This window comes from Coregonus clupeaformis, chromosome 36 (assembly GCF_020615455.1).
Source record: "Coregonus clupeaformis isolate EN_2021a chromosome 36, ASM2061545v1, whole genome shotgun sequence".
NCBI lineage: Eukaryota > Metazoa > Chordata > Actinopteri > Salmoniformes > Salmonidae > Coregonus > Coregonus clupeaformis.
The window spans coordinates 773,959-791,621 of record NC_059227.1 but is presented as its reverse complement, the minus strand read 5'-3'; the positions used below and the strand labels follow the sequence as shown (position 1 = coordinate 791,621).

The 17,663-nt window shown below is 43.1% G+C and overlaps 1 protein-coding gene across 4 annotated transcripts in view; it reads right to left on the bottom strand.

Annotated features, from left to right (window-relative positions):
- Positions 1 to 2,976: 2,976 nt before the first annotated feature.
- LOC121552215 (Golgi resident protein GCP60) overlaps positions 2,977 to 17,663 on the bottom strand; it is a 34,906-nt gene continuing 20,219 nt past the window's right edge. Inside the window, exons 4-8 of one of the 4 annotated variants that reach the window (XM_041864956.2) lie at positions 17,461 to 17,619; positions 17,102 to 17,276; positions 6,857 to 7,076; positions 6,050 to 6,337; positions 2,977 to 5,745 (exon numbers count right to left, since the gene is read on the bottom strand). In XM_041864956.2, the coding sequence (XP_041720890.1) occupies positions 5,531 to 5,745; positions 6,050 to 6,337; positions 6,857 to 7,076; positions 17,102 to 17,276; positions 17,461 to 17,619 (1,057 nt within the window). In that variant the 3' untranslated portion in view covers positions 2,977 to 5,530. The remainder of the gene's footprint in view (positions 5,746 to 6,049; positions 6,338 to 6,856; positions 7,077 to 17,101; positions 17,277 to 17,460; positions 17,620 to 17,663) is intronic. The other 3 variants (XM_041864957.2, XM_041864959.2, XM_041864960.2) reach the window with 3 other exon arrangements.

The window sequence follows — 17,663 nt, the reverse complement described above, 5'->3', positions numbered from 1 at the left end:
GGAGGGCTAAAAGTCTGCTGAAACGTTCAATGCACAGGGCCAGATATTATGGGGCTTTTGTTGGATTTTAAAGAACTGATTGGGTCTCTGCTTGACACCATCTTCAGCTGTTCTGAGCTGCCCTTCATTGAATCCCACATGAACTATGATACTCAATTGTGGGTGTCCACCTGTGAAGTGTTGGAGGAAGCCGGCCATGTCCTCTTTGTTTCCGGGACGAGACAGCAGTCATCATCGGGGCTCTGCAGTAGGCCGCAGAGAAGTGGAAAATACTTGTGAAGGGCTGCTCTTTAGAATGATTGATAGGTCACACTCTCTTGTTCTCTCTGTGACAGCTTCATGTCAAAAGATGAAGATAGGACGATGACAAACTTTTTGACTGGTAGGGACATCTCAGGGCTTCCTGCCCTCTTCTCCATGTTTCGGTCTGGTGAAGGTCAGGTTTAGCAAGGTACAAGGGGGAGGGGGTGGTGGTGTTCTCCTTTTTTCTTCCTCAACTTGATTAAAACAAACTTTAATGGATTTCAAATGTAAAGAAGTAGAGTACGTTTAAAAAAATTACAAATAATACAAAAAAATAGAGGAGGAGGGGGGGTTGGGTAGAGGATACGAACCTGGTTTAGGGTAAGTGTTTAGGTTTGAGGGGAAGGATTGGGAATAGGATATGAACCCGGTTTAGGGTAAGGGACTTGGTTTGGGGGAAGAGGTAAATAACTTTATTAAAAATAGAAAGTAGGGGATGGAAACGTGTTATTTTGGATACTAGGAGGAGAGTGGTGGTTTGTGATTTTGGAAAGTGGGATGAATGGTTGCAGTTATTATTTATGTTGTTTGTGTTTCCATAGAGTTTAGAAAAATAATCATCAACTTACAGTGAAGTAAAACTGCTCTTTAGGTTGTTAAAATGTCAGCTTCTACTGCGTAAGAGTGGATAATATCACAATAGAATGCATCAGATATCCACTCTAAAATGATTTTAAAAGTGATAAATATGCTCAATAGTTAAGAAGCACGGAGAGGGTGGTGCTGGATAAAAATCTAGGCGGGTCAGCTTGTTCCTCCCGAATAATGGGCTTCAGAGATGGATTGTCAACCGACCTGAGGATAAATCTACGCCCCAGAACAGCCATCCTCTCCTCTACTGTTCTCAGTCCTGAAAGCTAATGTACGTAGTGTGTTTGTGAACGTGGGGGCGTCTGTATGCCATCTTGATGGCAAGGTTTTGAATGATCTGAAGTTCTGACATGATACCTCCCCACGTTACACCAGGCTGGTGTAGCATACTCAAAGAGTGGCCGGATGTAGCTCTGGTACACTCTGATGGCTGTTCTGGGCGTGGCTCCTCCTTTTCTTCTGCAGAGCACCCTCAGGTGGTTCAGGCACTTCCTTCCCTCCTTCTCCAGGCACTCCAGAACATGTTTTCTTGAAATGTGACCCCAAGGAATTTAGCCGTTGGGGCCGTCTAGTGTGCCTGTCCATACAGTTTAAGGTGCACTTGCTTGGTTCTTTTGAGGTGCCTGGAGAAGAGGATGCACTGGGTCTTCAGGGGGTTGAGCTTGACCCGCCACAGATTGGCACAGTTCTCGATCTCTTTTATGCTCTTCTGTAGATATTTTCCAGCATGGGCAAAGTTTTTGGAGGAGGCCTGCGAACTGGGCCACTTTTCCCTTTCTTGGGTGGGGGTAATAAATATCACAGATGTTCATTAAAAACAGTAGAGGACTGAGGGCAGAGCCTTGGGGTACTCCCGCCTCTGGAGAGAACCTGAATGATGTGGCTACTCCCACCCTCACCGCTATCTCCCGCTGATTTAAAAAGCTGTTTAAAAGACTGACTATCTGAGTGGGGAGTTTCAGGTTTGTATCCGATAGCACTGTCAATGTCGAAGAAGATCGCCACCGTCGCCTCTTTTTTTGTTGAACCCTCTTTGTACATTGGCCAGCCTCAGGATGTTGTCGGTAGTTGATCTCTTCGTCCTGAAGCTGGCCAGGACCCTCTCCAGCAACATCCCCAGACCGTTCAGTAGGCTGATGGGCCTATAGTTGGCCGCCACTGAATGGGTGCAGAGGCAGAGGTCCAGGTATTTGACCGAGTTATAGGATGATGCATAGTGGGTGGGTTCATCACTGTTGATAAGGACAAGATCGTGCTGTTCAAGGATGGTGTTAAGTGCTCTACCGGTTGAGTTTGTGCTTTTATTGTTGAAGGTGGGGTGTTTGGCGTTTTAGTCACCCATGATGTTGACCTTGTCCTCATGATGAAGGAGATGTTGGAAGAAATGTTGGGAGGGGATCACCCCTGGCGGACTGTAGAATGCCGCTCCTTCAGGCTGCTCCAGATGGCAATGTATTTGGCATCGTCCTGACAGAGGCCCTTGAGGTCCTTATGAAGATCATTGACCCAGATGATTCTGGGCATCTGTTCAGGACTGGGAGTGAGGCTGAGAGGGTTGCCTGGAGTTGAGCAGGGACAGGTAGGTGGGGCACTGCGGACTGGGGCCCCCCACAGTTGGCGCACTGTGCATCATGTTTCTCCTTAGTGCAGGTTTTGTGGTAGTGTCCCCATCCACACCTGGTGTCTTCTGTGCAATGTTGTGCTGTGTGGTTAAACGCTGACATTTAAAACACTGTTTAAAATGTACAGGAGTGTGGGCTTTAATGACTCTAGTGGAACTAGTCCATATAAAAACCCTCCCGTAGGAGTCTGGGGGCATCGTCAGGGCGTGAGGGTTACCCGGATATGGGAAGTGGAGTGGTCCAGTTTTGGCAGTTTCTCCTGTCTAGATGTGTAATTGGATCTTCCTAGATTGACTCCACCCCCAGGCATTACCCATAGTGAGACACAGAACGAGTAATTGAAATAGAACCTTTGCGTAACCTCTTGACTGTAACAAAGAGTTGAACACAAACGGTAATTATACATTTTTTACATTGTACTTTTTTTTTTTTTTGATGTGAGAAGAAAATGACATTCAGGTAATAGAGATGAACATATAATTTAATCAAGATGAAATATATGCCCAGATTCTTCTTTAAACTCATACGGATCAAAGATAGTCAAAGCAAAACAAAAATGGTTGAGCTTTTTTTCCACATTTCATTCAGTCTTTCAGTTTAGAGTTTGACTTTTCTTTTGGGGAACAATGTACATAATATCCCATTCACCATACTTTACAGTGCATCAACTCTCAACCAATGGCCTTTTCACCCATCTCTAGAACCCACACTTCCAACCCATTTATATAATGATTTACATACAAGGCTAGAACAATCTGTATCATTAGGCTACCAGTTGGTGAGAAAAAGTACTTCAGACAAATGAACAGAACAATGAAAGAGCTAAATAATGGGCATTTCTTGAACTTTGTGGCTCCTGACTAGCTTTACCATCAACAGTGCCTTGCATGATGTATTTCTCAATTTCTGGGTCAAAACCATGGCCACATTCCAATTTTATCACTTGACTCCTTTCCCAGACAAGTCAACAAGGATGAACTACAACTAGGAGAGGGAGTGGGTGAGCCATCTCTTTCTGACCCCTGTTGATGAGCCCGTCTGATGACGCTGTGCAACCATCCTCGGCACAGTGAACGTTAATAAGTGTTAAGGTAATGTCAGGCATCTTTTAATTGAAACGAGACATGGAAACCCATCAGAAACCAAACAATAGTATGATTAATCGAAAAACAGTCTTTCAAAAGAAGAACAATTCATACAGAATCATCATCAACAAACCCTGGTGGCTATCTGACTTCAAGTGAAACACAAAGCATGCAGATGCAATGTAGGTGAACAGTCTGACTGAACAATACTAAATAATGGCAACAAAATAAACAACTAAGAGAGCATAAGAGTTAAAGAAAATATATCTTCAGAGCTCAGTCTGAGTTCAGTTAGTAACTGATTACTCTCAACCAGAGACATGAATGACTAGAGAGCTAGATGTGATCATCTCAGAAAAATCGGAATCAATCCATCAATTACGAAATATAAAATGCTATCGAGATGTAACAGTAAAATGACCAAAACAAAAGGCTAAAATCATCTTAAAGGGGCAATCTGCAATTGCATCATCCATTTTTGGACTTCTGAATTAATGAAATATTCCCATTGATTCTTGAAGAATATAACTTAGAAATGCCTCATGAGCTTAGTTCAACAGTCATAACCTATCAGAACTCCAAATATAAGCTTGTTTCACTCCAATGTTGGTAAACAAAGTAAATGTAAACAAGCACTATATAGCCTCAAAACATGGTTAAAACTATAATTGTAATATCATGGATTTGCATCCATAGCTCGGTCAATGAATTTGAGAGTGGTTACCTTTCTCCGACCCTATCCCTCAGCTTTTTACCGACTACAGGGGTGGGGAGTTCACTTTGTTATTGTTTCAACTGATGATTCCCTTTTTAGGTGGTTAGCCGGCAGTTGGTATGTATGAGTCAGAAATCTAATTAGCATCTCCAGTCCAGTGACAAACTCACACAGAGTGGTCAATAGAGGACTCCTTCAGAACAGACAATACTCCTTACTGGCTTGCTTTCCTTGTCCTTCATAGCCACTGATAGGGAAAGATGGGTAGGTTTCCATCCTTATCATTTTCACCTCTCATGTCTTTTGAGATCAGTGGCCATGAAGGAAAGGAGGTGAGGAAAGGAAGCATCTAAAGACTATAGAGACATGTCTCCTGAAGCAGGGAGGCCACTGTTTGGAGATTAAATACACCCAAATATTATACAGACAAAAGTTATCCTACACTACAAGAAAGGGTGAATAATAAATATGAATGAAATGCTTTTTAGACACAATCTCGCAAATTCTGCAATATTGCTTATGTCTTTAATTCAACCCTCTCAGATCTCCAGGAGTGTGTAGGTGGTAGGGGCTAGGGGTTGATGTGGATTTGGGCTTAGCTCTTTCGATAGAAGCATTGCCACTTGAGGAGTAACTGATTGTGTTCAGATGAGTGTGTTTTAGTGTTACTCAGTGGTGGTCTATGAGGGACTCCTTCTGTAGTACAAAGGCATGTTGCTGTAGCGTAGTGTGTCACTATGTTTGGACTCTGTTTGACCAATGACTTCTCTCATTGGACAAAACCCCAACCCATTATGGACTTCAGCTTAAATATAAACTCAGGTTAAGGAGTGTCTCATTCAGATAGAAGCACAGCCATAACAATGACATGACAGGGTAGAATAGGGCTAGATGATGTTTGGGCAGAAAAGATGGCCATTAAATACAAGAAAGTCCTACAGTTGATCTCTAAGAGCAAGAAGAAGACAGGTGGTGAATACACTACAGGGTTAACTCCCTCCCGGACTCCACAGGCTCCAACGAGGTGTAGGCGCACACACACACACACACACACCAAACAGATAGGAGTCCCATCTCCAACGGGAGTCCCATCTCCAGTGGGAGTCTGACGCAACTCTGTCGCCCTCTGGAGGTCTAGTCCAGAACAGATCCTCTCATCCCCCCCTCCTCTCCTCACACACACACACTCCCTGCCTCCTGTAGTCCCTCCAGGCTTATCTAGTGTAGTAGACTCTGTAGTAGACACTCTTGGACCTCCAAAGAGAGTAAGAGTTGTCGAACTTGAGAAGGTAGACTCCACGGCCGGGGTATTGGTGACTGCCGGCGTAGACCTCCTCGTGACAGTCCCGCCGGTACACCGGCACTATCTCATCCACCTGCGGCTTCCCTGCCTCCTTCTTAGCCTTCTCCTCCTCACTAGGGGGCTCTCCTGGAAATAGAGGGAACACAGACCATCAGGGGGGCTGGTCAGTAGCTACTGGATCACACTACAAGATTATATTAATCTGGTCTGAGGTGGCTTTCAGTAAATAGCCTAGTGTTTTTCTAGCAGTGTGAAAGGACCAAACACATTAACAATAAGGGGGTATGTTTAAAACATGAAAAAAATCCATATTAGCCCTGACAAACAAGCAGGTATAAGCCTTCTCAGTAGGACTGCATCCTGGGTCTCACGAAAGAACCCATAACATCCCATTAGAAATCCAGCAGCCATCTAATCTTCCTCTCCTCACCTTCCTCATCCTCGTCTTCGTCGCTGGACTCGCTGACGTGCACGCTGACCGAGGCATTGGCGGCGTCCGTCCACTCGAAGAAGACTCCGAAACCGATATCGTAGTGGTCCGTGGCGAACTCCCAGAAGAGGTAGGAGCCCTCCTCGTGGGTGGGCACGCGCACTGTCACTACCTCGCCACGCCCCACCGTGATCACACTGTCCACGTCCTGCCGAATCTTCTCCTTGAAGTCCTTGATCTGGGGACGCGTCCACATGGAGGGGGCTGCTATGACCGGGGGAGAGTCTGCTGGGGGAGAGAAGGGAGAGTACGGAATGAGAGGGGCGTGTAAATATAACAGTGGCAGATTACGCACAATGTACATCCATTTCTAAAGTACAACATTTCAAAGAATGTACAACATACAAAAAATATCTGCTTGTGAGTACTTAAAGTTACTTTAATTTTCACTAGATGAGACAGAACTGGCTTTAGGGCAATACTGGAACACTGTCTCCTTGTTCTATCCAGGATAACAGAGTAGGCAGAGATACTCTGCTATAACCGATTAATTAATTCCATGGCTTGATTCCAAACCAGAAATGTGCATCCTCTGTCCTGGGCAGCAACTTCTTACCCCATCGAAGGGTTAGGTGGAGTCATTCACGTATCCCTTACACCTATTCATCCCTTTCTGATCCCCAAAGTCACATCACCAAGTGTAGAGGGTAAGGCATCACATTACAGTTTGGAATGTGTGCGCGCTTGTGCATATGTATGTGCGTCTGTCTACCTGGCCGGTGTGTGTACGTGCATGCGTGTTTGTACCTGCCCGTTGCGTGTGTGTACCTATGGGCCCGTTCTCAGTGACCTCCTCAGCAGGCTCGAGGGGCTCTGGTTCCCTGTCCATGCCCTCAGAGTGGGAGTCTGACTGGCCATTGAGCAAGGGGACCTCCTCTCTAGCCGGGGGCGCTGCAGCTACAGGCTCACTGGTGGCTTCCAGGGTGGCCTGCACCACTGCATCCTCCTGCTGCTTCTGTAAGGCCGCCTGGAAGGGTGAGGGAGGTGGAAAGGAGGAAGGTCAATGACTGGCAGCAGAATTAAGACATTCCTGTATAATCTCTAGTTTTTTCCCTTTATGATCACTTAAAATCTCTTTATAAAAAATGAAAGACAACACTGGTTGACAGCATCTCTAATTAGGGACATGTTTTAGTATCAGTGTTTAAAGACGTCCTCCAGCTATTTTTTAACTTTTCCTGTTGAAAAGCGATATCCCAAGTATAAATAGGGGAGGAGTGGGGTAAGTTTAGCCAAAGGGGTAAGTTGAGCCACCCTTGTTTCTAGGAAACCATACACAAAATTAATCATTACCCAAATACTTAGGAAGAGGTCATTTCATGGACACTTAAGAAACTACATGGAAAAAGTGGTAAGCAAGTCAGTCCCAAAAAACTGTTTTTCACCAAGTGAAATTAATTTGTGTTTGAGGTTTCATGATGCTTGTATCTAAACCAAAGTAGATCATTTTAAGATTGTTCTATACATCAGTTGGGTTCTCTATAAGCGTCAATATGAGGTCCTAAACCTAGCATGAAAGTGCATCCTTGTAGCTGTGTGGGCTCATACCCTGAGTATACAAAACATTAAGAACACCTTTCAATGACAGACTGACCAGGTGAAAGCTATGATCCCTTATTGATGTTACCTGTTAAATCCACTTCAGTCAGTGTAGATGAAGGGGAGGAGACAGGTTAAAAAATGATTTTTAAGCCTCGAGACAATTGAGACATGGATTGTGTCTGTGTGCCATTCAGAGGGTGAATGGGCAAGACAAACATATTTAAGTGCCTTTGAACGGGGTATAGTAGTAATTGCCAGGCGCAACGGTTTGAGTGTGTCAAGAACTGCAACACTGCTGGTTTTTCACACTCAAGTTTCCCGTGTGTATCAATAATGGTCCACTACCCAAAGGACATCCAGCCAACATGACAACTGTGGGAAGCATTGAAGTCAACATGGGCCAGCATCCCTGTAGAATGCTTTTGACACCTTGTAGTCCATGCCATGATGAATTGAGGCTGTTCTGAATGTTTTTAACACTCTATAGTCAAAACGTTTGCCTTGGGGTAAGTTGAGCCAATGGTTGAGCTAATGGCAAGTTGAGCAAATTGATGTGTTTTCTTCCCAGTTGTAATGCAACGCATTATCACTGGGATATGCGGTAATAACAGGGCCTGGCCTGTTAAAAGTGTAAAAAAAAAAGTACAAAGTGTTTGTTAGGTGTCAGCCTATGTTAAAATATGCTTAAACACCCACAAATCAGTGTGTGATGATTTAGGGCACACAAAATGTACTTTGTGTCTTACATTTTCATGTACCGAATAGAAATCTAAAGTTCAATGCGTTTCCATTATATTTTCAACTCTACCAATAGTTTTGTCACAACAACTGTTGTGTTAAATAGCAAATGTGCCTACTCTGGTCTTGGCTCGTGCGCTCTAGCCAACAGCTCACAGATACAGTGCGGGTAGGCTGTGCAGGTAGGCTAGTCTACATGAGATTTTTATGGATAAGAGCGATAATATTTGTATTTTTCAAATGGCACTCAAGCATCGAGCATCATGTCACCAGAATAAGACCCTCAATATTTATTGGAAAGGAGCGTCAAGATCACAGTACACTTTCACCACCCTGTGAAGTTCATCATAATTTATTTCATCTGTAGCCTAATAAACTGCATGGTTTCCTGAGTCGTAGTGGGAGGACCACACACCATGTCATCGCGTGACTCCAAGTTTACTTCGATATGATTGATGGTTGTTATATCAATATTTGCAAAGGCGTTTCCACCGCCATTTATCGCATAATTAATTTTAACGACACAAAAAGATCCCACCATGTCGAACGAACAAATGAGCTGTCGGCATTTTAAAATTGTACTGAAACTTCCTGTTTCCATCACAGCTGTCGTGATTTTTTATATACGGTACTATACTCACATAAAAACAGTGGATGGAAAAGTAGTTAAGTCATCATTTTAGTCAAAGTTGAAGTGCCAAATTTGAATGTGTGACTTCGGATGTTTCCGTGAGTCTTACATGTCTTTTCCTATGAGATGACGTGCAAATTATTTTCAAGCTGTTTCGTTTCAGGGCTGGGGTTTCTTTCAATGTTACCACCCACCAGCATGGCAATGTTTATTAATCAGAAACACCTGCTGCAAAGTTCTATGTGAGTCTTATCCCAAACAGCTTTTCTCTGTAGCCTACACTTGGGGTCCCACTAGATAAAAACAGCCACAAAGTCAAAATTGGCTATATCATGCAAATTCAAGAAAACTAAAATGACCTTTTTGGTCTTAATTTAAGGTTAGGCTAAGGTTAGCAGTGTGGTTAAGGTTAGGGCTGAGGTGAGGGTTAGGTTAAAAATCAAATTTTAAGTAGAGAAAATGTAGAAATAGATGGGGTTTATGACTTTATGGCTGTGTTAACTAGTGACGACCCTGGACTTGGCCACCTTGCAATGGAGCTAATTAAAATAGGGGGTGCAACCTAATGTTTTTGCACCTCCCCTTTTTTACCAGCATATCATAATCCATTGGATAATTTGTCAAGTTTCACTTTAAGTTAGTCTGCATTAAATAATATATATTACCATTTGATAAAATTGTAAAATTGCGTGATATGATTACATTTTAGCTCCCTCAGTCGCTCAAGATGAATGGTTTTGACCACTAACGTTTTAGGCATTAGTTTTGCATGCCCCGGGTGTGCAGGGTTTGCTCAATTTAGACCATTCCATTGATCCTAAAGAGAAATCTCCACCCACCCGGGGCAACGGGCCATGCAAAACGAACTCACCCATTGCTTCAATACACGCTCCAAACCGTTCAATAGTTAGGCTAACCATATTGCCGGAGCTTACAGTGCCTTCAGAAAGTATTCACACCCCTTGACTTATTCCGCATTTTGTTGTGTTACAGCCTGAATTTAAAATGGATTAAATTAAGATGTTGTGTCACTGGCCAATACACAATAATGTAGAAGTGCCAGTAACCGAAAGGTTGCTGGTTCTAATCCCCGAGCCGACTACGTGAAAAATCTGTCGATGTGCCCTTGAGCAAGGCACTTAACCCTAATTGCTCCTGTAAGTCGCTCTGGATAAGAGCGTCTGCTAAATGACAAAAAATAAAAAAATAAAAATAAAAATAAGTGGAATTACGTTTTTCAAAACAAAAAAAATATTAATATTAGTATTCAACCCCTTTGTTATGGCAAGCCTAAATAAGTAATATAAGTTGCATGGACTCACTCTGTGTGCAATAATAGTGTTTAACATGATTTTTTTATGACTACCTCATCTCTGTACCCCACACATACAATTATCTGTAAGGTCCCTCAGTCGAGCAGTGAATTTCAAACACAGATTCAACAACAAAGACCAGGGATGTTTTCCAATGTCTCGCAAAGAAAGGCACATATTGGTAGATGGCAAAAAAGCAGAGATTGAATATCCCTTTGAGCATGGTGACGCTATTAATTACACTTTGGATGGTGTAACAATACACCCAGTCACTACAAAGATACAGGCATCCTTCCTAACTCAGTTGCCGGAGAGGAAGGAAACAGCTCAGGGATTTCACCATGAGGCCAATAGTGACTTTAAAACAGTTACCAAGTTGAATGGCTGTGATAGGAGAAACCTGAGGATGGATCAACAACATTGTAATTACTCCACAATACTAACCTAGTTGACAGCGTGAAAAGAAGAATATTCCAAAACATGCATCCTGTTTGCAACAAGACACTAAAGTAATACTGCAAAAACATTTGGCTAAGCAAATCACTTTTTGTCCTTAATACAAAGTGCTATGTTTGGGGCAAATCCAATACAACACATTACTGAGTATCACTCTCCATATTTTCATGCATAGTGGTGGCTGCATCATGTTATGTGAATGCTTGTAATCGTTAAGGACTGGGGAGTTTTTCAGGATAAAATTTTTTTTTGAATGGCGCTAAGCACAGCAAAATCCTAGAGGAAAACCTGGTTTTGTCTGCTTTCCACCAGACACTGGGAGATGAATTCACCTTTCAGCAGGACAACTTAAGTGTTTTAGTACTATATCTCTTGACACAATGATGAAAATAATCATGGCCTCTAAACCTTCAAGCTGCATACTGGATCCTATTCCTACTAAACTGCTGAAGGAGCTGCTTCCTGTGCTTGGCCCTCCTATGTTGAACATAATAAACAGCTCTCTATCCACCGGATGTGTACCAAACTCACTAAAAGTGGCAGTGATAAAGCCTCTCTTGAAAAAGCCAAACCTTGACCCGGAAAATATAAAAAACTATCGGCCTATATCGAATCTTCCATTCCTCTCAAAAATTTTAGAAAAAGCTGTTGCGCAGCAACTCACTGCCTTTCTGAAGACAAACAATGTATACGAAATGCTTCAGTCTGGTTTTAGACCCCATCATAGCACTGAGACTGCACTTGTGAAGGTGGTAAATGACCTTTTAATGGCGTCAGACCGAGGCTCTGCATCTGTCCTCGTGCTACTAGACCTTAGTGCTGCCTTTGACACCATCGATCACCACATTCTTTTGGAGAGACTGGAAACCCAAATTGGTCTACACGGACAAATTCTGGCCTGGTTTAGATCTTACCTGTCGGAAAGATATCAGTTTGTCTCTGTGAATGGTCTGTCCTCCGACAAATCAACTGTACATTTCGGTGTTCCTCAAGGTTCCGTTTTAGGACCACTATTGTTTTCACTATATATTTTACCTCTTGGGGATGTTATTCGAAAACATAATGTTAACTTTCACTGCTATGCGGATGACACACAGCTGTACATTTCAATGAAACATGGTGAAGCCCCAAAATTGCCCTCGCTAGAAGCCTGTGTTTCAGACATAAGGAAGTGGATGGCTGAAAACTTTCTACTTTTAAACTCGGACAAAACAGAGATGCTTGTTCTAGGTCCCAAGAAACAAAGAGATCTTCTGTTAAATCTGACAATTCATCTTGATGGTTGTAAAGTCGTCTCAAATAAAACTGTGAAGGACCTCGGCGTTACTCTTGACCCTTATCTCTCTTTTGACGAACATATCAAGACTGTTTCAAGGACAGCTTTTTTCCATCTACGTAACATTGCAAAAATCAGAAATTTTCTGTCCAAAAATGATGCAGAAAAATTAATCCATGCATTTGTTACTTCTAGGTTAGACTACTGCAATGCTCTACTTTCCGGCTACCCGGATAAAGCACTAAATAAACTTCAGTTAGTGCTAAATACGGCTGCTAGAATCCTGACTAGAACCAAGAAATTTGATCATATTACTCCAGTGCTAGCTTCCCTACACTGGCTTCCTGTTAAGGCAAGGGCTGATTTCAAGGTTTTACTGTTAACCTATAAAGCGTTACATGGGCTTGCTCCTACCTATCTTTCCGAGTTGGTCCTGCCGTACATACCAATACGTACGCTACGGTCACAAGACGCAGGCCTCCTAATTGTCCCTAGAATTTCTAAGCAAACAGCGGGAGGCAGGGCTTTCTCCTATAGATCTCCATTTTTATGGAACAGTCTGCCTACCCATGTGAGAGACGCAGACTCGGTCTCAACCTTTAAGTCTTTACTGAAGACTTATCTCTTCAGTAGGTCATATGATTGAGTGTAGTCTGGCCCAGGAGTGTGAAGGTGAACGGAAAGGCTCTGGAGCAACGAACAGCCCTTGCTGTCTCTGCCAGGCCGGTTCCCCTCTCTCCACTGGGGTTCTCTGCCTCTAACCCTGTTACAGGGGCTGAGTCACTGGCTTGCTGGTGCTCTTTCATGCCGTCCCTAGGAGGGGTGCGTCACTTGAGTGGGTTGAGTTACTGACGTGATCTTCCTGTCTGGGTTGGCGCCCCCCTGGTTTGTGCTGTGGTGGAGACCTCTGTGGGCTATACTCGGCCTTGTCTCAGGATTGTAAGTTGGTGGTTGAGGATATCCCTCTAGTGGTGCGGGGGCTGTGCTTTGGCAGAGTGGGTGGGGTTATATCCTTCCTGTTTGGCCCTGTCCGGGGGTTTCTTCGGATGGGGCCACAGTGTCTCCGGACCGCTCCTGTCTCAGCCTCCAGTATTTATGCTGCAGTAGTTTATGTGTCGGGGGGCTGGGGTTAGTTGGTTATACCTGGAGTACTTCTCCTGTCTTATCCAGTGTCCTGTGTGAATTTAAGTATGCTCTCTCTAATTCTCTCGTTCTCTCTTCTCTCTGAGAACCTGAGCCCTAGGACCATACGTCGGGACTACCGGCCGTGGTGACTCCTTGCTGTCCCCAGTCCGCCTGGCCTTGCTGCTATTCCAGTTTCAACTGTTCTGCCTGCGGTTATGGAACCCCTACCTGTCCCAGACCTGCTGTTTTCAACTCTTAATGATCGGCTATGAAAAGCCAACTGAGATTTATTCCTGATTATTATTTGACCATGCTTGTCACTTATGAACATTTTTGAACATCTTGGTATGGTTCTGTTATAATCTCCACCCGGCACAGCCAGAAGAGGACTGGCCACCCCTCATAGCCTGGTTCCTCTCTAGGTTTCTTCCTAGGTTTTGGCCTTTCTAGGGAGTTTTTCCTAGCCACCGTGCTTCTACACCTGCATTACTAGCTGTTTGGGGTTTTAGGCTGGGTTTCTGTACAGCACTTCGAGATATTAGCTGATGTACGAAGGGCTATATAAAATAAAATTGATTGATTGATTGATTGACAATAACCTAAAACACAAGGCCAAATCTACACTGGGGTTGCTTACCAAGAAAACAGTGAATGTTCCTGAGTGGCCGAGTTACCATTTTTACTTAAATCTACTTGAAAATCTATGGCAAGACCTGAAAATGGTAGTCTAGCAATGATCAACAGCCAATTTGACAGAGCATGAATATTTTTTTTAAGGAATAATAGGCAAATGTTGCACAATCCAGGTGTGGAAAGATCTTAAAGACGTACCCAAAAAGACTCACAGCTGCAATCGCTGCCAAAGGTGTTTCTACAAAATATTGACTCTGGTGTCTACTTATGTAAAATGAGATATTTCTGTATTTAATTTTCAATAAATTTGCAAACATGTTTTCACTTTGTCATTATGGGGTATTGTGTCTAGATGGGATTTTTTTTTTTAATAAATATGTAATCCATTTTGAATTCAGGCTGTAAAACTAAATGTGGAATAAGTAAATGGGTATGAACACTTTCTAAAGGAACTGTAGGTTGACAATTAGAAAATATGTCTGTTAAACTCAGTTATTTTGCAAAAGAAAGCCACGCATTTCAATGCATGCCACAGGAACACCTACCATATATGATACTTTGCCTAAAACGATGACTTATTGACTTAAAAGCTTTGTGCAACACCATGGGTAAGCTCTGGTTATCGTCTTTCAGCTCGAAAATGTGGATTCCTACTGGTATGGGTGTTTAAAAGACAAAAGTGATTGTGACGGTATTGAATTGTGTTTGGTTTTAAAAAGGCAGTGGTAATATTTCATTCAGTACAGAAATTTGTAGGCGGCTTAAAGGAAAACTCCGCCCAAAAACGATTAGTCCATTGTTGATATAGTCTCAAAATGCTTTGCATGACAACAATCAAGTTTTGAAAATATACAGTGCATTCGGAATGTATTCAGAACCCTTGACTTTTTCCACATTTTGTTACGTTACAGCCTTATTCTAAAACTGATTAAATTGTTGTTTTTCTCATCAATGTCCACAATATACCCCATAATGACAAAGCAAAAACAGGTTTATAAAATGTATAATAATAAAAAATATATATATAATATTTACATAAGTTCAGACCCTTTACTCAGTACTTTGTTGAAGCACCTTTGGCAGCGATTACAGCCTTGAGTCTTCTTGGGTATGACATTATAAGCTTGGCACACCTGTATTTGGGGAGTTTCTCCTATTCTTCTCTGCAGGTCCTCTCAAGCTCTGTCAGATTGGATGGGGACCATCACTGTATAGCTATTTTCAGGTCTCTCCAGAGTTGTTCGATCGGGTTCAGGTACGGGGTCAGGCTGGGCCACTCAAGGACATTTAGAGACTTGTCCCAAAGCCACTCCTGCATTGTCTTGGCTGAGTGCTTACGGTCGTTGTCCTGTTGGAAGATGAACCTTTGCCCCAGTCTGAGGTCCTGAGCGCTCTGGAGCAGGTTTTCATCAAGGATCTCTTTGTACTTTGGTCCGTTCATCTTTCCCTTGATCCTAACTAGTCTCCCAGTCCATGCCGCTGAAGAACATCCCCACAGCATGATGCTGCCACCACCATGCTTCACCGTAGGGATGGTGCCAGGTTTCCTCCAGATGTGACGCTTGGCATTCAGGCCAAAGAGTTCAATTTTGTTTCTCATGGTCTGAGAGTCCTTTATGTGCCTTTTGGCAAACTCCAAGCGGGCTGTCATGTGCCTTTTACTGAGGAGTGGTTTCCTTCTGGCCACTCTACCATAAAGGCCTGATTGGTAAAGTGCTGCAGAGATGGTTTTCCTTCTGATAGGTTCTCCCATCTCCACAGAGGAACTCTAGAGCTCTGTCAGAGTGACCATCAGGTTCTTGGTCACCTCCCTGACCAAGGCCCTTCTTCCCCGATTGCTCAATTTGGTCAGACGGCCAACTCTAGGAAGAGTCTTGGTGGTTACAAACTTCTTCCATTTAAGAATGATGGAGGCCACTGTTTTCTTGGGGACCTTCAATGCTGCAGAAATGTTTTGGTAACCTTCCCCAGATCTGTGCCTCGACAAAATCCTGTCTCGGAGCTCTACGGACAATTCCTTTGACGTCATGGCTTGATTTTTGATCTGACATGCACGGTCAACTGTGGGACCTTATATAGACATGTGTGTGCCTTTCCAAATCATGTCCAATCAATTGAATTTACCACAGGTGGACTCCAATCAAGATGTAGAAACATCTTAAAGATGATCAATGGAAACAGGATGCACCTGAGCTCAATTTCGTGTCTCATAGTAAAGGCTCTGAATACTTATTACTTTTTTATTTTTAATACATTAGCAAACATTTCTAAAATCCTGTTTTTGCTTAGTCTTTATGGGGTATTGTGTGTACATTGATGAGGATTTTTTTATCTATTTAATCAATTTTAGAAAAAGGTGTAACGTTACAAAATGTGGAAAATGGGAAGGGGTCAGAACACTTTCCAAATGCACTGTATAACTTTCAAAATACAGAAATACAGCCTTGCGATGCACTTTCCATCATATAATGCAAAACGCAGAATCATATAATGCTAAATGCATCATATCAGCTGTATTTCTGTATTTTCAAAGTTATACTGTATATTTTGAACACTTGATTGCTGACATGCAAATCATGTCACTCACAAACTTTTACAGATGCACAATTGAGAGCATCCTGTTGGGCTGTATCACCGCCTGGTACGACAACTGCACCGCCCGCAACCGCAGGGCTCTCCAAAGGGTGGTGCGGTATGCCGAACGTTAGATATTAATTGTTAGATATTACGGCACTGTCGGAGCTAGAAGCACAAGCATTTCACTACACCCGCAATAACATCTGCTAAACACGTGTATCTGACAAAAAAAATGTTGATTTGATTTGGGGACTATCAACAATGGACTAATGAAACAAATACCAAAAGATAGTTTTGGGGTGGAATTGTCCTTTAACTTACATCTGCTTGTAAAAAAAATGCCAAGAGAACACTTTTTTTGGACAAGCTATGTTTTCAAAACTAATGTTTACATGAATTCTGATTATTTCTGGGCATAAACATCCTGAAATATATGTAGATATCTTTGTTAGAAAGAAAACTATATTTTCCTTGACGGAGTGATGCTGAATGTAAAAAATGCTCAATTTACCCCACTCTCCCCTAGAGTAATGTACACACACTTAACGGTAAAAAAAACCGTTTTTTTGCGCAAAACAGTGGTTTTTACAACTGCAAACTTCAAGAAGTATGGCATTCAAGGAGTTGGTCTGATGTGATGTCATCGGCCTCCCCACTTGCTTGAGGAAGATGTGGAGTGCATATAATGTAGTGGTGTGTACCTGTTGTTGTGCCAGCTGGACCTGGTAGAGCTGCTGCATGTACTGTTGGTAGTGTTGTTCCTGTAGCTGGTGTATGAGACCCAGCTGCTGCTCAGGGCTCTCTGGGTACTGCTGGGCAGCATACTGCTGGAACTGCACCGCCGTCTGGGCATTCAGCGCTGCCATGATCTGCTGTCTGCAGACAGGGAGGGGGAGGTTGGAGGAGAGCGTCAACTCAGCACCCTTCAATGAACACTGGCCTACCATAAAAAGCTACATAAACACCGTAGATAGAGGTAGCTTTAACATTCTATGCACTCCACATCTTCCTGAAGGTAAAGAAATTGATAATATATCATACACACAGACACACGACTCACTTCTGCTGCTCCACCCGTAGCCTCTCCTCCTCCAACTGTCTCCTCTCCTCCTCCTCCCGCTTCAGCCTCTCCTCCTCTTCAAGCCTCCGTCTCTCCTCCTCCTGCCTCTGTCGCTCCCGCTCTTCATCCTCCCGGCGCTGTCGTTCCTCCTCCTCCCTCCTGAGGTGAGATGGAAGGAAAGAGACAAAAACATGACAAACTTG